The following is a 21,561-nucleotide window of genomic DNA, read 5'->3' on the forward strand; positions in this document are numbered from 1 at the left end:
CGTGCTCAAAGTCACTAAACATCAGAGAGAAGCAAATCAAAACGACGAGGTACCATCTCACACCAGTCAGAGTGGCTATCATCAACAAATCAACAAACGACAAGTGTTGGCGAGGTTGCGGAGAAAAAGGAACCCTCGTGCACTGCTGGTGGCAATGCAGACTGGTGCAGCCACTGTGGAGAACAGTATGGAGTGTCCTCAAAAAACTGAAAATGAAACTCCCATTTGACCCAGTAATCCCACTCCTAGGAATATATCCTAAGAAACTAGAAACAGGAATCAGTAAGGATATATGCACCCCTATGTTCATAGCAGCACAATTTACAATAGCTAAGATTTGGGAACAACCTAGGTGCCCGTCAGCAGGTGAGTGGATCAGAAAACTATGGTACATCTACACAATGGAATACTATGCTGCCATAAAAAAGAAGGAATTCTTACCATTTGTAGCAACCTGGATGGAATTGGAGAACATTATGCTAAGTGAAATAAGCCAGTCAATGAAAGAAAAATACCACATGATCTCACTCATTTGTGGATAGAAAAAAACATTATAAACTGATGAACAAGAGATAGATACAGAGGCAGTAAGCATCAAACAGACTGTCAAATTACAACGGGAAGTTTGGGGGAGTGGGGAAATAAGAGATCAACCGAAGGACTTATATGGATGCATATAAGAATTACCAATGGATGCAGAACATTGCGGGGTGAGGGCATGTATGGGAGTGGGGTGGGGGGATAATGGTAAGATATGTACACATATAATACCTTAATAAATAAATAAATAAATAAATAAATAAATAAATAAATAAATAAATCTGTATTGTTGAAAATATTTTAAAAAATAAATAAAAGTATGACATACAAAAAATAAAAAAAAGAAAACTAGCGTAAATCTTCCATAATGAAAACTATAAAAACGCTAATAAAATAAATCAAAGAAGACATGAATAAATGGGGAATTCGACCATCTTCATGGGTGGAGACATTGTGATTTCAGTTGCCTTCACATTGATCTGTAGATTCAAGGCACTCCCAATAAAAATTGCAGCAGGATGTTTCTTGTTGTCAATAAGCTGAACCTAACATTATTTGGAAAGCAAAGGAGCTCAAAGAGCCAAAGCTATTGTCATTCTTGCTGTTTGAGACCCTTGTCTGTCTACCTTCCCCTTTACTGGGTTGCTCTGTGGCTGGTGCCCCCTCCTCAGCCGCATGGGTATGGGGATGTCCTGCAGCGATGAGCAGCAGTGTCCCAATTTCAGTCCCCGCTGCCCTGTCTCTGACTCTGGGATTCAAACCATCCCTTGCAATGTCAGGAGAACAGCTGGGCTGGAAGCTTGGCAGGGCAGGTGGGCTGCCAGGGCTCCACCACTCCAGATGTTTCCAGGGGTGTTTGCTTAGGAAACACACACAGGGCAGGGGTCAACCCACTCTTCAACAATGACAGACATTTACAAGCAGCAGACTCTTTCCTGGAAATAAACCAGAAGAAATGAGGGCTCCCAGGACTCAGCTCAAAATATCAACAAGGAAAGGAGGCGTGGGGAGCCTCCTGCTTGGAAAACAAACACCAGGAGGGTATAAAAGCCAACAGCCCTGGGCACCTTACACACTCACACTCACTCACACACTCACACTCACACCCTCCTCCAGCCCCACTGCCCACCATGGCTGCTTCCACCCTGTCCGTCTGCTCCAGCAACCTCAGCTATGGCACCCGTGCCTGCCAGCCCGGGTCCTGTGACTCTTGCACGGAATCCTCCTGGCAGGTGGACGACTGTCCAGAGAGCTGCTGTGAGCCCTCCTGCTGTGCCCCCACCTGCTGTGTCCCCAGCTGCTGCCAACCCTCCTGCTGCACCCCCAGCTGCTGCCAGCCTTCCTGCTGCACCCCCAGCTGCTGTGTCCCCAGCTGCTGCCAGTCTACCTGTTGCACTCCCAGCTGTTGTACGCTGACGCCCTGCATGACCCTTGTCTGTGCTCCAGTGAGCTGCATGTCCAGCCCCTGCTGCCAGGTGACCTGTGGATCCAGCCCCTGCCAGTCTATCTGCACCAGCTCCTGCACGCCCACATGCTGCCAGCAGTCTAGCTGCCAGCCCTCCTGCTGCACCTCCTCCCCCTGCCAGCAGGCCTGCTGTGTGCCCGTCTGCTGCACACCCGTCTGCTGTAAGCCAGTCTGTTGTAGGCCTGTCTGTTGCAAACCTGTCTGCTGCACACCCATCTGCTGCAAGCCTGTGTGTTCTGGTTCCACCCCCTGCCCAGCCCCTTCGAGCTGCTGCAGACCCTCCTCCTGCGTGTCCCTCATCTGCCGCCCCGTGTGCAGGCCTGCCTGCTGCGTGCCCTCCTCCTCCTGCTGTGGCCCTTCCTCCTCCTGCCAGCCCAGCTGCTGCCGCCCATCATCTTGCATGTCCCTGCTCTGCCGCCCCGTGTGCTCCCGCCCAGCCTGCTGAGTCCCGACCTTGGCCCAGGCATCCTGCTGCTGAGCAAACATGTCCCCAGTACCAGCCTGGCTCAGGTCCCACCTTTGACTGTAGTCCTCCCAGTCATTCCTCAGTCTGGTCCTGAGCAGTGTCAGGTGGCTGTCCCCACTCAGGACGGGATCCCGCAGTCTCACTGTCCTCACCAGACCTCTGCTCTCAGGACCCCTGGACCTCTCTGCTCCCTCAGCTTTTGCTTCCTACACGATGCCTCCACCTGTTCCTGGACACTTGTCCTTCCCTCCTAGTTTCTCTGTTGAGTCACTTGACCTCTACTCTCAGTTTGTCAGCACCTCCTCAGGCACCCCAATAAACTCACTTCATCACCTGATCACTTCCTTCATCTGATTTGATGGGAGATGGGCGGGGAAATGTGGTTTTCACCAGACATGGATCCCCTCTAGCCACTATATTTCTAGAAATGAGTGGCTGAGAGATCCCAAAGGGCAGTGGCCTAACTCCTCCTGGTGGGGCACCAGGAGGGATCTCGCCCTGGCCCGGAGGTCAGTGCCTGCTGGGCTTGTGCCTGGGCTTCCTCAGGCTGGTCTCCTGCAGAAAGTCCTGGTCTAAGGAGTGTCCGGCCCAGGGGCCATTCCACCCACTGTCCCATCAGAAACACCTGGGCCTCCTTGCAGCACGGACTGTGGGCCTGGGGCCTCCCCTGCGGTCCACCCTCAGGGCTGCACTGTTAGCAGAGACCAGAGGGAGGGAGGGAGGGTGGGAGGGGCTGCTCCAACCCTGATAGAGTCAGAGGGACTGGATGACCTTCCTGCCAGGGCCTCACCAAACAATTAGCCAAATCGTGGAGCCATGGTATTCAGATGGTGGATTTGAAGATCATAGACCAGGGCCCCTGAGAGAGGGGAACACACAAAATGAGTCGCATAATTGGTCCCACTCACCGCCATGAGAGCATTTCCAGGCTCTTGTGGAAAACCCAAGCGCTCCATGCACCCCTGAGTCATAGGCGGCCCTGGCCGATGGGGGAGCCCCAGGCAGCTAGTGTTTATGGCCAGAGTGCCAGAGAGGGGAGATCTGCCCTGAGTAACTCTTGGTCCTCAAAGGGTCTCCCTCAAGTGTCAGCGAAGTAATGATCAGCAACCCCATGTGAATCTGGGATTGGGGAAATCCACAAAATTAGAGGGCTAATCCCAGAAATGAAACATGCCCATAGTAGCGCCTATTCCCACCTGCCAGTCGGAACATGGTCCTGATTCTCAGGACATCGGGGAGCCCACTCAGAGGGCATTGCGTCACTTGTGGGTAAAATTAGCCCCAGTGGTTCAGTCCTACCTGACAAAGCTGAGAGCAAACTTTAAAGAATGAGCCATTTCCCAAGAACTTCACCACATCCTTTAACAAAGGTCAATGGTATTCATTTGAACACAAAATATCTAGCACACAGCAACCTGTTGTTTTCTGTGTATTTGTTTTTTAAATGCAGTAGTTATCCTAATGGATGTGAGCTGGTATCTCAAAGTTTTGATTTACTTTTCTCCAATGATTAGTGATGTTGAGCATCTTTTCATGGGCTTATTGGCCATTTCTGTATCTTCTTTGGAAAAAGGTCCATTTAACTCCTTTGTTCATTTTTGGATTTTGTTTTGTTTTGTTTGTTATTCCTTTTTAGAAGTTCTCTATACATTCTATATATTTATCCCTTATCAGATACATGCTTTTCAAATGTTTTTCTCATTTCCTTGGGTTACCTTTTTCTCTGTTGATATTGTCCTTTGAAGTAAAAACATTTAAAATTTTCACCAAGTCCACTGTGTGTATTTTTCCTATGTTGTCCATGCCCTTGGTGTCATATCCAGTCAGTCACTGCCAAGTGCAAAGCTGTGAGGCTTTTGTCCTGTTTTCCTCTGAGAGTTTTGTAGCTTTAGGTCTTGCATGTTGGTATCGGTTTACCCAGCACCATTTGTTGAAAAGACTGTCTTTTCTCTGTTGAATGGACTTGGTGCCCTTGTCAAAAATGATTTGACCTGCTGTGTGAGGGTTTATCTCAGGACTTTGTATCCTATTCCATTGGTCTACGTGTCTTTATGCCAGTACCACCCTCTTTTGATTACTATAGCTTTGTAGTAAGTTTTGAAATCAGGAACTATGAGCCCTCCCGCTTTGTTCTTTTAAAGGATTGTTTTGGCGGTTCAGGGTCCCTTAAGATTCCATATGGCCCTAACCGGTTTGGCTCAGTGGATTGTGTGTCCACCTAAGGACTGAAGTGTCATGGGTTCGATTCCAGTCAAGGGCACATACCTCACTCAGTTGCAGGTTCAATCCTTGGCCCTGGTGGGGGCATGTGTGGGAGGCAAGCAATCAATGTGTCTTTCTCACATCGATGTTTCTCTCTCTGTGTCTCTCCCCCTCCCTTCTACTCTCAATGGAAAAATATCCTCAGGTTGGGATTAGTAAACAAACAAAAAGAGATTCCATATGAATTTTAGGATGGATTTTTATATTTCGAAAACATCACAGCATTGAGAATTTGATAGTGATTGCATTGAATCTGTGGATTACTTTGGGTGGTATTAAAATCCTAACTATTAAATATTCTAATTCACGAACATGGGCTGTCATCCCATTTGTCTTTTTTATTTATTTATTTTTATTTCTTTCAACAATTTTACATTGTACAGGTCTTTCACCTCCTTGTTTAAGTTAGTTCCTAAGTATTTTATTCTTTTTGATACTATTGTAAATTTAATTGTTTTTCTAATTTTCTTTTTGGGCTGTTCACTGTTAGCATACAAAAATGCAACTGAGTGTTGTGTGTTAACTTTGTATCCTGCTATTTTGCTGAATTCTTTTGTTGGTTCTAACAGTCTTTTGTGAAATATTTAGGATTTTCTACCTTTAATATTATAGCATCTGTGAGCAGAAGTGATCTCACTGCTTTCCAATTTAGATGCCTTTTATTTCTTTTACTAATGGCCCAGTGCACGAAATTCATGCACATTAAAAGGGAATTAATTAGAGGAAATGTTTTAATATTGCTATTTGCCCTTTCTCTATAATAGAAGTGTCAGAGATGAAAGAAAATTAGTAAAACCTATATGAAAATCTTCCTCCTGTCAGAGTCTGGGGCATGCCGCCGGACCCAGAGTCAAGTCCCCACACACCCCAGTTTGCCTCAAAATCACGCGAGACCCAGACCCAGCCTGCCCCACCCCCACCAAGCTCTGCTAGGATGGGTGCAGCCCCAGGTCCCCCGTTAAGCCCCGTTGGGCCAGGGGCATAGCCTCAGGTGCCCAGGTGAACACCGGGCAGGGGCGCAGCCGGAGGTCCCCCGAACTGGGCTGGGTTGGGGGGCGTACCTTGAAGTCCCCCATCAAGCCCTCCATGAAGGGGGGCATGGCCTGAGGTCCCCCGTCAAGCCCTGCCGGGCGAGCAGAGGGGCACAGCCTCAGGGCCCCCGACCCGGCCCTGGCCGGCACCACACAGCCTCAGGTCCCTGCTGATCACTCAATATGGGAACTGAGCCTCCGCTGTGCACGCCACCGCAGTTTTGTGACAGCATTATGGCATGAGGGTCAATTTGCATATTACCTCTTTATTATATAGGATTGTCTATCTGCTCGCCTAGATTTCCAGTACTATGGAGAATAGAGGTGGCAAAAGTGGGCATCCTTGTCTTGTAAGTTATCTTAGAAGAAAAGCTCCCAGTGTTTCAAAATTGATTATAATGTTTGCTGTTCAGTCATATGTCATTTCCTTCCATTACTAGTTTGTTGAGTATTTTTGTCATGAAAGGGTGTTGAATTTTGTCAAACGTGGGTTTCTTTTTCATCAGTTGAAACAGTCATGTATTTTTCCCCTCATTCTGTTAATGTTGTATATTACACTGATTAAGTATTAAATGTAGAACCATCCTTGCATTTCAGTAATAGATCTCTCTTCACTGAGGTGCATAAATCTCTTCATCTGCTGCTGAATTTGATTTGTTAGTATTTTGTTGAGGATTTTTACATCAATGTTCATAAGGGATATTGATCTGTAGCTTTCTTTTCTTGTAGTGTCTTTGTCTGGCTCTGGTATCAGAGTAATACTGGCCTCAGAGAATGAGTTATGGGGAGTTCCCTCTGAGGTTTACAGTGACCTAGGAATGATGAAAAAAATCCTTAACTTGAAATAAGGCATCTCTGAAAATATCACAGCCAACCCCACATTCCATTGAAAAGATAACACTTTTCCCTAAGACTAGGAACCAGACACAGATGTCCTCTCCCACCACACCTATTCAGCCTCACACTGAGGGTCTGACCCAGCAAAACAAGACAAGAGACAGAAGTAAAAGGTAGGCATATTGGAAATGCAGAAATGAAAATGTCTCTATTCACAGAGGACATGATTGCCCACATAGAACAACCCCAAGAATCTACAAAAGGTCTCCTGGAAATATAAGAGTTTTGCAAGATTGAAGAATGCAAACTTAAAATAGTAAAAATTAATTGTAGTTGTATACAGGGGTGGGTAAAAGTAGATTTACAGAAACACCTTATTCTTGTGTAATGATTTGTTTATTAATAATTGAATTGTTTATTTGTATTACTTGTCCAATTGTTATTGTTATTAGTTTGTATCTTTACCTATGATTTATATTTTAGGTAATGATGGCTGGTAATTTAACCTACTTTTACTCACCTCCCTATAATATTAACAAACAATTGGATTTCAAACTTTTTGTTTAAAAGTATGACTTACAACAAAATAAAAAATGAAAACCAGCAAAAATTTAATATAATGAAAACTGTAAGAACACTGATGAAATTAATGAAGGAAAAGATGAATAAATGGAGAATTCGACCATCTTCTCAGGTGGAGACATTGTGATGTCAGTTGTCTTCACCTTGATCTGTAGATTCAAGGCAATCCCAATAAAAATTGCAGCAGGATGTTTTTTGTTATCAATAAGCTGAACGTGAAAGTATTTGGAAAGCAAAGGAGCTCAAATAGCCAAAGCTATTGTCATTCTTGCTGTTTGAGGCTCTCGTCGGTCTACCTTCCCCTTTACTGCATTCCTCTGTGGCTGGTGCCCCCTCCTCAGCTGCCTGGGTGTGGGGATGTCCTGCAGCGATGAGCAGCAGTGTCCCAATTTCAGCCCCCGCTGCCCTGTCTGACTCTGGGATTCAAACCATCCTTTGCAACGTCAGGAGAACAGCTGGGCAGGGAAGCTCGGCAGGGCAGGTGGGCTGCCAGGGCTCCACCACTCCAGATGTTTCCAGGGGTGTTTGCTTAGGAAACACACACAGGGCAGGGGTCAACCCACTCTTCAACAATGACAGACATTTACAAGCAGCAGACTCTTTCCTGGAAATAAACCAGAAGAAAAAGGGCTCCCAGGACTCAGCTCAAAATATCAACAAGGAAAGGAGGCGTGGGGAGCCTCCTGCTTGGAAAACAAACACCAGGAGGGTATAAAAGCCAACAGCCCAGGGCACCTTACACACTCACACTCACTCACACACTCACATCTCACACTCACACCCTCCTCCAGCCCACTGCCCCACCATGGCTGCTTCCACCCTGTCTGTCTGCTCCAGCAACCTCAGCTATGGCACCCGTGCCTGCCAGCCCGGGTCCTGTGACTCTTGCACGGACTCCTCCTGGCAGGTGGACGACTGTCCAGAGAGTTGCTGTGAGCCCTCCTGCTGTGCCCCCACCTGCTGTGTCCCCAGCTGCTGCCAACCCACCTGCTGCACCTCCAGCTGCTGCCAGCCTTCCTGCTGCACCCCCAGTTGCTGTGTCACCAGCTGCTGCCAGCCTTCCTGCTGCACCCCCAGCTGCTGTGTCCCCAGCTGCTGCCAGTCTACCTGTTGCACTCCCAGCTGTTGTACCCTGACGCCCTGCCGGACCCTTGTCTGTGCCCCAGTGAGCTGCATGTCCAGCCCCTGCTGCCAGGTGGCTTGTGGATCCAGCCCCTGCCAGTCAACCTGCACCAGCTACTGTACCAGCTCTTGCATGCCCTCATGCTGCGAGCAGTCTAGCTGCCAGCCCTCCTGCTGCACCTCCTCCCCCTGCCAGCAGGCCTGCTGTGTGCCCGTCTGCTGCACACCCGTCTGCTGTAAGCCAGTCTGTTGTAGGCCTGTCTGTTGCAAACCTGTCTGCTGCACACCCATCTGCTGCAAGCCTGTGTGTTCTGGTTCCACCCCCTGCCCAGCCCCTTCGAGCTGCTGCAGACCCTCCTCCTGCGTGTCCCTCATCTGCCGCCCCGTGTGCAGGCCTGCCTGCTGCGTGTCCGCCTCCTCCTGCTGTGGCCCTTCCTCCTCCTGCCAGCCCAGCTGCTGCCGCCCATCATCTTGCATGTCCCTGCTCTGCCGCCCTGTGTGCTCCCGCCCGTCCTGCTGAGTCCCGACCTTGGCCCAGGCATCCTGGTGCTGAGCAAACATGTCCCCCAGGGCCAGCCAGGCTCAGTTCCCACCCTGTGACTGAGGTCCTCCCAGTCATTCCTCAGTCTGGTCCTGAGCAGTGTCAAGTGGCTGCCCCCACTTAGGACGGGGTCCCCCAGTCTCCACTAACCTGACCTGACCTCTGCTCTCAGGACCCCTGGCTTTCACTGCTCCCTCGTCTTTTTCCTCCTCCACGATGCCTCCTCTTGCCCCTGGACACCTGTCCTTGCCTCCTAGTTTCTCTGTTGGGTCACTTGACCTCTACTCTAAACTTATCATTACTTCCTTGGGCACCCGAATAAACTCACCTCATCACCTGATCGTTTCCTTCACTTGATTTCATGGGGAAGGGTGGGGACACGTGGTTTTCACCAGACATTGTCTTCTTCAGTCAGGGATATTTCTAGAAATGAGTGGCTGAGAGATCCCAAAGGGCAGTGGCCTAACTCTTGCTGTTGGGGCACCAGGAGGGATCTCGCCCTGGCCTGGAGGTCAGGGTCTGCTCGGCTGTGCCTGGGCTTCCTCAGGCTGGTCTCCTGCAGAAAGTCCTGGTCTAATGAGTGTCCGGCCCAGGGACCATTCCACCCACTGTCCCATCAGAAACACCTGGGGCTCCTTGCAGCACAGACTATGGGCCTGGGGCCTCCCCTGCGGTCCACCCACAGGGCTGCACTGTTAGCAGAGACCAGAGGGAGGGAGGGTGGGAGGGGCTGCTCCAACCCTGATAGAGTCAGAGGGACTGGACCTCCTGCCAGGGCCTCACCAAACAATTAGCCAAATCGTGGAACCATGGTATTCAGATGGTGGACTTGAAGATCACAGACCAGGGCCCCCTGAGAGAGGGGAACACACAAAGTGAGCCTCACAATTGGCCCCACTCACCGCCATGAGAGCATTTCCTGGTTCTTGTGCAAAACTGGGAAACCCAAGCGCTCCATGCACCCCTGAGTCAGAGGCGGCCCTGGCCGATGGGGGAGCCCCAGGCAGCTAGTGTTTATGGCCAGAGTGCCAGAAAGAGGAGATCTGCCCTGAGTAACTCTTGGTCCTCAAAGGGTCTCCCTCAAGTGTCAGCTAAGTAATGATCAGCAACCCCATGTGAGTCTGGGATTGGGGAAATCCACAAAATTAGAGGGCTAATCCCAGAAATGAAACATGCCCAAAGTAGCACCTATTCCCACCTGCCAGTCGGAACATGGTCCTGATTCTCAGGACCTCGGGGAGACCACTCAGAGGGCATTGCCTCAGTTGTGGGTAAAATTAGCCCCAGTGGTTCAGTCCTACATGACAAAGCTGAGAGCAAACTTTAAAGAATGAGCCATTCCCAAGAATTTTTAGGATTTTCTACATTTAATATGATAGCACCTGTGAACACGGATAATTTTACTTCTTTCCCATTTTGATGCCTCTTATTTCTTTCACTGGCTATCTGGTTCCCAGAGGTTCCAGTACTATGGAGAACAGAGGTGGCAAAAGTGGGCCTTCTTATCTTGTTCCTGGTCTTAGTATGATGTTTGCTGTAGGTTTTTCTTACATATCCATGTCTTTATTCACATATATTTATATATATGCTGTTTTCTTCCATTTCTAGTTTGCAGAGTATTTTTATCATGAAAGTGTGTTGAATTTTGTCAAATGTGGGTTGTGTTTTTTTGCATCAGTTGAGACCAGTGTGTATTTTCCCCTCATTCTGCTAATGTTGTATATTACACTGATACACTATCATATGCAGCACCTTCCTTGCGTTTCAGCAATAGATCTCTCTTGGCCAAGGTGTATAAATCTCTTCATCTGCTGCTGAATTTGATTTATTAGCATTTTTTGAGGGATTTTTACATCAATGTTCATAAGGGATGTTGACCTGTAGCTTTCTTTTCTTGTAGTGTCTTTGTCTGGCTCTGGTATCAGAGTAGTACTGGCCTCAGAGAATGGGTTATACAGAGTTCCCTCTGAGGTTTACAGTGACCTAGAAATGAACAAAAAATCCTTAACGTGATATAAGGCATCCATGAAAATCTCACAGCCAACACCACATTCCATTGAAAAGACTATACTTTTCCCTAAGACTAGGAACCAGAAACAGATGTCCTCTCCCATACACCTATTCATCCTCAGACTGAGGGTTTGCCCCAGCACAACAAGACAAGAGACAGGAGTAAAAGGCAGGCATATTGGAAATGCAGAAATGAAATTGTCTGTATTCACAGATCACATGATTGTCCACATAGAACTCCCCCAGAATCTACAAAAGGTCTCCTGGAAATAAGAGTTTGGCAAGGTTGAAGAATGCAAACGTAAAGTAATAAAAATTAATTGTAGTTGTATACAGGGGTGGGCAAAAGTAGATTTATAGTTATGAGTACATGAAACACTTTATTCTTCTGTTATTATTTGTTTATTGATAATTGTATTGCTTATTTTTATTAAATGTCTCATTAATATCGTTATTGTTTTATTTCCTTACCTATGATTTATATTTCAGGTTATGATGGCCGGTAATTTAACCTACGTTTGCCCACTTCCATATAATATTAATAAACAATTGGATTTCAAACTTTTTGTTTAAAAGTATGACTTACACAAAATGAAAAAAGAAAACAAGCGTAAATCTAACATGATGTAAACTATAGAAATGCTGATGAAATAAATCAATGAATAAGACATGAATAAATGGAGAATTCAACCATGCTCATGGGTGGAGACATTGTGATGTCAGTTGCCTTCACCTTGATCTGTAGACTAGAGGCACTCCCAATAAAAATTGCAGCAGGATGTTTTTTGTTATCAATAAGCTGAATCAGAAAGTATTTGGAAAGCAAAGGAGCTCAAATAGCCAAAGCTATTGTCATTCTTGCTGTTTGAGGCCCTCGTCGGTCTACCTTCCCCTTTACTGCGTTCCTCTGTGGCTGGTGCCCCCTCCTCAGCCTCCTGGGTGTGGGGATGTCCTGCAGCGATGAGCAGCGGTGTCCCAATTTCAGCCCCCGCTGCCCTGTCTGACTCTGGGATTCAAACCATCCTTTGCAACGTCAGGAGAACAGCTGGGCAGGGAAGCTCGGCAGGGCAGGTGGGCTGCCAGGGCTCCACCACTCCAGATGTTTCCAGGGGTGTTTGCTTAGGAAACACACACAGGGCAGGGGTCAACCCACTCTTCAACAATGACAGACATTTACAAGCAGCAGACTCTTTCCTGGAAATAAACCAGAAGAAAAAGGGCTCCCAGGACTCAGCTCAAAATATCAACAAGGAAAGGAGGCGTGGGGAGCCTCCTGCTTGGAAAACAAACACCAGGAGGGTATAAAAGCCAACAGCCTTGGGCACCTTACACACTCACACTCACTCACCCACTCACACAATCACACCCTCACACTTCCTCACACACTCACACCCTCCTCCAGCCCCACTGCCCCACCATGGCCGCATCCACCATGTCTGTCTGCTCCAGCGACCTCAGCTATGGCACCCGTGCCTGCCAGCCCGGGTCCTGTGACTCTTGCACGGACTCCTCCTGGCATGTGGACGACTGTCCAGAGAGCTACTGTGAGCCCTCCTGCTGCGCCCCTTCCTGCTGCATCCCTAGCTGCTGCCAGCCTTCCTGCTGCACCCCCAGCTGCTGTGTCCCCAGCTGCTGCCAGCCCACCTGTTGCACTCCCAGCTATTGTACGCTGACGCCCTGCCTGACCCTTGTCTGTGCCCCAGTGAGCTGCATGTCCAGCCCCTGCTGCCAAGTGACCTGTGGGACCAGCCCCTGCCAGTCAACCTGCACTACCTCCTGCACCAGCTCCTGCACGCCCACATGCTGCCAGCAGGCTAGCTGCCAGCCCTCCTGCTGCACCTCCTCCCCCTGCCAGCAGGCCTGCTGTGTGCCCGTTTGCTGCACACCCGTCTGCTGTAAGCCAGTCTGTTGTAGGCCTGTCTGTTGCAAACCTGTCTGCTGCACACCCATCTGCTGCAAGCCTGTGTGTTCTGGGGCCACCCCCTGCCCAGCCCCTTCGAGCTGCTGCAGACCCTCCTCCTGCGTGTCCCTCATCTGCCGCCCCGTGTGCAGGCCTGCCTGCTGCGTGCCCTCCTCCTCCTGCTGTGGCCCTTCCTCCTCCTGCCAGCCCAGCTGCTGCCGCCCATCCTCTTGCATGTCCCTGCTCTGCCGCCCCGTGTGCTCCCGCCCGGCCTGCTGTGTCCCCACCTCAGCCCAGACATCCTGTTACTGAGCAAACATGTCCCCCAGGGCCAGCCTGGTTCAGGTCTCACCCTGTGACTGAGGTCCTCCCAGCCACCCCTCAGTCTGGTCCTGAGCTGTGTTAGATGGCTGCCGCCACTCACTACGGAGTCCCTCAGTTTCCACTAACTTGACCTGATGTCTACTCTCAGGACCCTTGGCCCTCACTGTTCCCTCGTCTTTTTCCTCCTACACGATGCTTCCGCCTGCCCCTGGACACCTGTCCTTCCTTCCTAGTTTCTCTGTTGAGTCACTTGAACTCTACTCTCAGCTTGTCAGCACCTCCTCAGGCACCCCAATAAACTCACCTCATCACCTGATCGTTTCCTTCAGTTGATTTCATGGGGAAGGGTGGGGACACGTGGTTTTCACCAGACATTGCCTTCTTCAGTCAGGGATATTTCTAGAAATGAGTGGCTGAGAGATCCCAAAGGGCAGTGGCCTAACTCCTCCTGGTGGGGCACCAGGAGGGATCTCGCCCTGGCCCGGAGGTCAGTGTCTGCTGGGCCTGTGCCTGGGCTTCCTCAGGCTGGTCTCCTGCAGAAAGTCCTGGTCTAAGGAGTGTCCGGCCCAGGGGCCATTCCACCCACTGTCCCATCAGAAACCTGGGGCTCCTTGCTGCACAGACCGTGGGCCTGGGGCCTCCCCTGCGGTCCACCCACAGGGCTGCACTGTTAGCAGAGACCTGAGGGAGGGAGGGTGGGAGGGGCTGCTCCAACCCTGATAGAGTCAGAGGGACTGGACCTCCTGCCAGGGCCTCACCAAACAATTAGCCAAATCGTGGAGCCATGGTATTCAGATGGTGGACTTGAAGATCACAGACCAGGGCCCTCTTAGAGAGGGGAACACACAAAGTGAGTCTCATAATTGGTCCCACTCACCGCCATGAGACCATTTCCAGGCTCTTGTGGAAAACCCAAGCGCTCCATGCACCCCTGAGTCAGAGGCGGCCCTGGGAGTTGGGGAGCCCCAGGCAGCTAGTGTTTATGGCCAGAGTGCCAGAGAGGGAGATCTGCCCTGAGTAACTCTTGGTCCTCAAAGGGTCTCCCTCACGTGTCAGCGAAGTAATGATCAGCAACCCCATGTGAATCTGGGGTTGGGGAAATCCACAAAATTAGAGGGCTAATCCCAGAAATCAAACATGCCCATAGTAGCGCTGTTACAGAAAACCGAAGAAGAACAAAGCAATGCTTAGAGAGATGGAGTTACATTTATTACGCGGGGGTCCAGAGGAGAATGTCTCTCAAATTCTGGGCCCCAACATGCAGTAATTTTCCCTATTTATATGTTTTTACCTTCTTTCTCCCCCAATATGAGGTGTTTCCGGCCCCTTTTGCAAGTTCTTAAAGAAACCGTATGTGCTGGGGTCTCGAGACCTCAACCAGAGGCCTGGCCTGGCACCAGCACTGATAACCTTGTCTGTGGAATGTTTAATGGCCTCTCTGAAGTGGGAGTAGTCTTAGCAAGCAAGAATTTACAGAAGCCAAATAGCAGGGCTAAAATTTCAAACAGCAGTATTTATATAAGATGGATGCTTCAGCGCCTCTTCCCACCTGCCAGTCGGAACATGGTCCTGATTCTCAGGACATCGGGGACACCACTCAGAGGGCATTGCGTCAGTTGTGGGAAAAATTAGCCCCAGTGGTTCAGTCCTACCTGACAAAGCTGAGAGCAAACTTTAAAGAATGAGCCATTTCCCAGGAACTTCACCACATACTTTAACAAAGGTCAATGGTATTCATTTGAACACAAAATATCTAGCACACAGCAACCTGCTGTTTTCTGTGTATTTGTTTTTTAAAATGCAGTAGTTATCCTAATGGATGTGAGCTGGTATCTCAAAGTTTTGATTTACTTTTCTCCAATGATTAGTGATGTTGAGCATCTTTTCATGGGCTTATTGGCCATTTCTGTATCTTCCTTGGAAGAAGGTCTATTTAACTCGTTTGTTCATTTTTGGATTTTGTTTTGTTTTGTTTGTTCTTCCTTTTTAGGAGTTCTCTATACATTCTATATATTTATCCCTTAGCAGACACATGCTTTTCAAATGTTTTTCTCATTTCCTTGGGTTACCTTTTTCTCTGTTGATATTGTCCTTTGATGTAAAAACATTTAAAATTTTCACCAAGTCCACTGTGTGTATTTTTCCTATGTTGTCCATGCCCTTGGTGTCATATCCAGTCAGTCACTGCCAAGTGCAAAGCTGTGAGGCTTTTGTCCTGTTTTCCTCTGAGAGTTTTGTAGCTTTAGGTCTTGCATGTTGGTATCGGTTTACCCAGCACCATTTGTTGAAAAGACTGTCTTTTCTCCGTTGAATGGACTTGGTGCCCTTGTCAAAACTGATTTGACCTGCTGTGTGAGGGTTTATCTCAGGACTTTGTATCCTATTCCATTGGTCTACGTGTCTTTATGCCAGTACCACCCTCTTTTGATTACTATAGCTTTGTAGTAAGTTTTGAAATCAGGAACTATGAGCCCTCCCGCTTTGTTCTTTTAAAGGATTGTTTTGGCGGTTCAGGGTCCCTTAAGATTCCATATGGCCCTAACCGGTTTGGCTCAGTGGATAGTGTGTCCACCTAAGGACTGAAGTGTCATGGGTTCGATTCCAGTCAAGGGCACATACCTCACTCAGTTGCAGGTTCAATCCTTGGCCCTGGTGGGGGCATGTGTGGGAGGCAAGCAATCAATGTGTCTTTCTCACATCGATGTTTCTCTCTCTGTGTTTCTCTCCCTCCCTTCTACTCTCAATGGAAAAATATCCTCAGGTTGCGATTAGTAAACAAACAAAAAGAGATTACATATGAATTTTAGGATGGATTTTTATATTTCTGAAAACATCACAACATTGAGAATTTGATAGTGATTGCATTAAATCTGTGGATTACTTTAGGTGGTATTAAAATCCTAACTATTAAATATTCTAATTCATGAACATGGGCTGTCATCCCATTTGTCTTTTTATTTATTTATTTTTATTTCTTTCAACAATTTTACATTGTACAGGTCTTTCACCTCCTTGTTTAAGTTAGTTCCTAAGTATTTTATTCTTTTTGATACTATTGTAAATTTAATTGTTTTTCTAATTTTCTTTTTGGGCTGTTCACTGTTAGCATACAAAAATGCAACTGAGTGTTGTGTGTTAACTTTGTATCCTGCTATTTTGCTGAATTCTTTTGTTGGTTCTAACAGTCTTTTGTGAAATATTTAGGATTTTCTACCTTTAATATTATAGCATCTGTGAGCAGAAGTGATCTCACTGCTTTCCAATTAAGATGCCTTTTATTTCTTTCACTAATGGCCCAGTGCACGAAATTCATGCACTGTGTCTGGTTCCTAGTCTCAGGGATCTAATTAAAAGGAAATTAATTAGAGGAAATGTTTTAATATTGCTATTTGCCCTTTCTCTGTAATAGAAGTGTCAGAGATGAAAGAAAATTAGTAAAACGTATATGAAAATCTTCCTCCTGTCAGAGTCTGGGGCATGCCGCTGGACCCAGAGTCAAGTCCCCACACACCCTAGTTTGCCTCAAAATCACGCGAGACCCAGACCCGGCCTGCCCCACTCCCACCAAGCTCCGCTGGGATGGGTGCAGCCTCAGGTCCCCCGTTAAGCCCCGCTGGGCCAGGGGCATAGCCTCAGGTGCCCAGGCGAACACCAGAAGGGGCGCAGCTGGAGATCCCCCGAACTGGGCTGGGTTGGGGGGCGCGCCTTGAAGTCCCCCATCAAGCCCTCCATGAAGGGGGTCATGGCCTGAGGTCCCCTGTCAAGACTTGCTGGGCGAGCAGGGGGGCGCAGCCTCAGGGCGCCTGACCGGGTCCAGCCTGGCACCACGCAGCCTCAGGTCCTTGCTGATCACTCATTATGGGAACTGAGCCTCCGCTGTGCACGCCACCGCCGTTTTGTGACAGCATTATGGCATGAGGGTCAATTTGCATATTATCTCTTTATTATATAGGATTGTCTATCTGCTCTCCTAGATTTCCAGTACTATGGAGAATAGAGGTGGCAAAAGTGGGCATCCTTGTCTTGTAAGTTATCTTAGAAGAAAAGCTCCCAGTGTTTCAAAATTGATTTAATGTTTGCTGTTCAGACATATGTCATTTCCTTCCATTACTAGTTTGTTGAGTATTTTTGTCATGAAAGGGTGTTGAATTTTGTCAAACGTGGGTTTCTTTTTCATCAATTGAGACAGTCATGTATTTTCCCCCTCGTTCTATTATGTTGTATATTACACTGATTAACTATTATATGTAGAACCATCCTTGCATTTCAGTAATAGATTTCTCTTGACTGAGGTGTATAAATCTCTTCATCGGCTGCTGAATTTGATTTGTTAGTATTTTGTTGAGGATTTTTACATCAATGTTCATAAGAGATATTGATCTGTAGCTTTCTTTTCTTGTAGTGTCTTTGTCTGGCTCTGGTATCAGAGTAATACTGGCCTCATAGAATGAGTTATGGAGAGTTCCCTCTGAGGTATACAGTGACCTAGGAATGAATAAAAAATCCTTAACTTGAAATAAGGCATCTCTGAAAATATCACAGCCAACCTCGTATTCCATTAAAAAGACAATTCTTTTCCCTGAGACTAGGAACCAGACGCAGATGTCCTCTCCCACCACACCTATTCAGCCTCAGACTGAGGGTCTGACCCAGCACAACAAGACAAGAGACAGAAGTAAAAGGCAGGCACATTGGAAATGCAGAAATGAAATTGTCTGTATTCACAGAGCACGTGATTGTCCAAGTAGAACACCCCCAGAATCTCCAAAAGGTCTCCTGGAAATATAAGAGTTTGGCAAGGTTGAAGAATGCAAACTTAAAATAGTAAAAATTAATTGTAGTTGTGTATAGGGGTGGGTAAAAGTAGATTTACATTTATGAGTACATGAAACACCTGATTCTTATATAATGATTTGTTTATTAATTAATGAATTGTTTATTTGTATTACTTGTGCAATTGTTATTGTTATTATTTTGTATCCTTACCTATGATTTATATTTTAGGTAATGATGGATGGTAATTTAACCTACTTTTACTCACCTCCCTATAATATTAACAAACAATTGGATTTCAAACTTTTTGTTTAAAGGTATGACTTACAACAAAATAAAAAATGAAAACCAGCATAAATTTAATATAATGAAAACTGTAAGAACACTGAGGAAATTAATGAAGGAAAAGATGAATAAATGGAGAATTCGACCATCTTCTCAGGTAGAGACATTGTGATGTCAGTTACCTTCACCTTGATCTGTAGACTAGAGGCACTCCCAATAAAAATTGCAGCAGGATGTTTTTTCTTGTAAATAAGCTGAATCTGAAAGTATTTGGAAAGCAAAGGAGCTCAAAGAGCCAAAGCTATTGTCATTCTTGCTGTTTGAGGCCCTTGTCCGTCTACCTTCCCCTTTACTGCGTTCCTCTGTGGCTGTTGCCCATCCTCAGCCGCCTGAGTGTGGGGATGTCCTGCAGCGATGAGCAGCAGTGTCCCAATTTCAGCCCCCGCTGCCGTGTCTCTGACTCTGGGATTCAAACCATCCCTTGCAACTTCAGGAGAACAGCTGGGCAGGGAAGCTCCGCAGGGCAGGTGGGCTGCCAGGGCTCCACCTCTCCAGATGTTTCCAGGGGTGTTTGCTTAGGAAACACACGCAGGGCAGGGGTCAACCCACTCTTCAACAATGACAGACATTTACAAGCAGCAGACTCTTTCCTGGAAATAAACCAGAAGAAATGAGGGCTCCCAGGACTCAGGTCAAAATATCAACAAGGAAAGGAGCCGTGATGAGCCTCCTGCTTGGAAAACAAACACCAGGAGGGTATAAAAGCCAACAGCTCTGGGCACCTTACACACTCACACTCACTCACACACTCACACACTCACACTCACACCCTCCTCCAGCCCCACTGCCCACCATGGCTGCTTCCACCCTGTCCGTCTGCTCCAGCGACCTCAGCAATGGCACCCGTGCCTGTCAGCCCGGGTCCTGTGACTCTTGCACGGACTCCTCCTGGCAGGTGGACGACTGCCCAGAGAGCTGCTGTGAGCCCTCCTGCTGTGCCCCCACCTGCTGTGTCCCCAGCTGCTGCCAACCCACCTGCTGCACCTCCAGCTGCTGCCAGCCTTCCTGCTGCACCCCCAGCTGCTGTGTCACCAGCTGCTGCCAGCCTTCCTGCTGCACCCCCAGTTGCTATGTCCCCAGCTGCTGCCAGTCTACCTGTTGCACTCCCAGCTGTTGTACCCTGACGCCCTGCCGGACCCTTGTCTGTGCCCCAGTGAGCTGCATGTCCAGCCCCTGCTGCCAGGTGGCTTGTGGATCCAGCCCCTGCCAGTCAACCTGCACCAGCTCCTGTGCCAGCTCTTGCATGCCCTCAGGCTGCGAGCAGTCTAGCTGCCAGCCCTTCTGCTGCACCTCCTCCCCCTGCCAGCAGGCCTGCTGTGTGCCCGTCTGCTGCACACCCGTCTGCTGTAAGCCAGTCTGTTGTAGGCCTGTCTGTTGCAAACCTATCTGCTGCACACCCATCTGCTGCAAGCCTGTGTGTTCTGGGGCCACCTCCTGCCCAGCCCCTTCGAGCTGCTGCAGACCCTCCTCCTGTGTGTCCCTCATCTGCCGCCCCGTGTGCAGGCCTGCCTGCTGCGTGTCCACCTCCTCCTGCTGTGGCCCTTCCTCCTCCTGCCAGCCCAGCTGCTGCCGCCCATCCTCTTGCATGTCCCTGCTCTGCCGCCCTGTGTGCTCCCGCCTGTCCTGCTGAGTCCTAACCTTGGCCCAGGCATCCTGGTGCTGAGCAAACATGTCCCCAGGGCCAGCCAGGCTCAGGTCCCACCCTGTGACTGAGGTCCTCCCAGTCATTCCTCATTCTGGTCCTGAGCAGTGTCAAGTGGATGCCCCCACTCAGGACGGGGTCCCCCAGTCTCCACTAACCTGACCTGACCTCTGCTCTCAGGACCCCTGGCCTTCACTGCTCCCTCGTCTTTTTCCTCCTACACGATGCCTCCACCTGCCCCTGGACACCTGTCCTTCCTTCCTAGTTTCTCTGTTGAGTCACTTGAACTCTACTCTCAGCTTGTCAGCACCTCCTCAGGCACCCCAATAAACTCACCTCATCACCTGATCCCTTTCTTCACTTGAGTTCATGGGGAAGGGTGGGGACACGTGGTTTTCACCAGACATTGCCTTCGTCAGTCAGGGATATTTCTAGAAATGAGTGGCTGAGAGATCCCAAAGGGCAGTGGCCTAACTCCTCCTGGTGGGGCACCAGGAGGGATCTCGCCCTGGCCCGGAGGTCAGTGCCTGCTGGGCTTGTGCCTGGGCTTCCTCAGGCTGGTCTCCTGCAGAAAGTCCTGGTCTAAGGAGTGTCCGGCCCCGGGGTCATTCCACCCACTGTCCCATCAGAAACACCTGGGGCTCCTTGCAGCACAGACTATGGGCCTGGGGCCTCCCCTGGGGTCCACCCACAGGGCTGCACTGTTAGCAGAGACCTGATGGAGGGAGGGTGGGAAGGGCTGCTGGAACAGTGATAGAGTCTGAGGGACTGGACCTCCTGCCAGGGCCTCACCAAACAATTAGCCAAACGTGGAGCCATGGTATTCAGATGGTGGACTTGAAGATCACAGACCAGGGCCCCCTTAGAGAGGGGAACACACAAAGTGAGCCTCATAATTAGTCCCACTCACCGCCATGAGAGCATTTCCAGGCTCTTGTGGAAAACCCAAGCGCTCCATGCACCCCTGAGTCAGAGGCGGCCCTGGGCGATGGGGGAGCCCCAGGCAGCTAGTGTTTATGGCCAGAGTGCCAGAGAGGGGAGATCTGCCCTGAGTAACTCTTTGTCCTCAAAGGGTCTCCCTCAAGTGTCAGCGAAGTAATGATCAGCAACCCCATGTGAGTCTGGGATTGGGGAAATCCACAAAATTAGAGGGCTAATCCCAGAAATGAAACATGCCCAATGTAGCGCCTACTCCCACCTGCCAGTCGGAACATGGTCCTGATTCTCAGGACCTCGGGGAGACCACTCAGAGGGCATTGCCTCAGTTGTGGGTAAAATTAGCCCCAGTGGTTCAATCCTACCTGACAAAGCTGAGAACAAACTTTAAAGAATGAGCCATTCCCAAGAATTTTTAGGATTTTCTATATTTAATATGATAGCACCTCTGAACACGGATAATTTTACTTCTTTCCCATGTAGATGCCTTTTATTTCTTTCACTGGCTATCTGGTTCCCAGAGGTTCCAGTACTATGGAGAACAGAGGTGGCAACAGTGGGCCTCCTTATCTTGTTCCTGGTCTTAGAGGAAAAGCTTCTAGTCTTTCTAAATTGAGTATGATGTTTGCTGTAGGTTTTTCTTACATATTCATGTCTTTATTCACATATATTTATATATATGCTGTTTTCTTCCATTTCTAGTTTGCAGAGTATTTTTATCATGAAAGTGTGTTGAATTTTGTCAAATGTGGGTTGTGTTTTTTTTGCATCAGTTGAGACCAGTG

The 21,561-nt window shown here is 48.6% G+C and overlaps 3 protein-coding genes and 1 pseudogene across 5 annotated transcripts in view; all 4 read left to right on the forward strand.

Moving 5' to 3' along the window:
• Window positions 1-21,561, forward strand: part of TSPEAR (thrombospondin type laminin G domain and EAR repeats) — a 106,744-nt gene that overhangs the window by 39,412 nt on the left and 45,771 nt on the right. The gene's annotated exons all lie outside the window — the stretch shown is intronic.
• Window positions 1,671-8,825, forward strand: LOC308242732 (uncharacterized protein; the record flags this gene model as incomplete). Of its 2 annotated transcripts, none has more annotated exons than XM_080657201.1 (2): window positions 1,671-2,204; window positions 8,406-8,825. In XM_080657201.1, the coding sequence occupies 2 exons, from the start codon at window positions 1,671-1,673 to the stop codon at window positions 8,823-8,825; spliced, it is 954 nt and encodes a 317-aa protein (XP_080513327.1). The 2 variants fall into 2 exon arrangements, with proteins under 2 accessions (XP_080513327.1, XP_080513328.1); XM_080657202.1 differs by having other exon boundaries at window positions 1,671-2,174.
• LOC308242649 lies at window positions 12,274-13,068 on the forward strand (annotated as a pseudogene). The gene is made up of 2 exons: window positions 12,274-12,520; window positions 12,675-13,068. The product of its transcript is annotated as an uncharacterized misc_RNA (transcript).
• LOC308242739 (uncharacterized protein) lies at window positions 18,992-19,828 on the forward strand (the record flags this gene model as incomplete). The annotated part of the gene is made up of 2 exons (XM_080657209.1): window positions 18,992-19,310; window positions 19,452-19,828. The coding sequence occupies 2 exons, from the start codon at window positions 18,992-18,994 to the stop codon at window positions 19,826-19,828; spliced, it is 696 nt and encodes a 231-aa protein (XP_080513335.1).

Source organism: Plecotus auritus, assembly GCF_963455305.1.
Source record: "Plecotus auritus genome assembly, chromosome: 2".
Taxonomy (NCBI): domain Eukaryota; kingdom Metazoa; phylum Chordata; class Mammalia; order Chiroptera; family Vespertilionidae; genus Plecotus; species Plecotus auritus.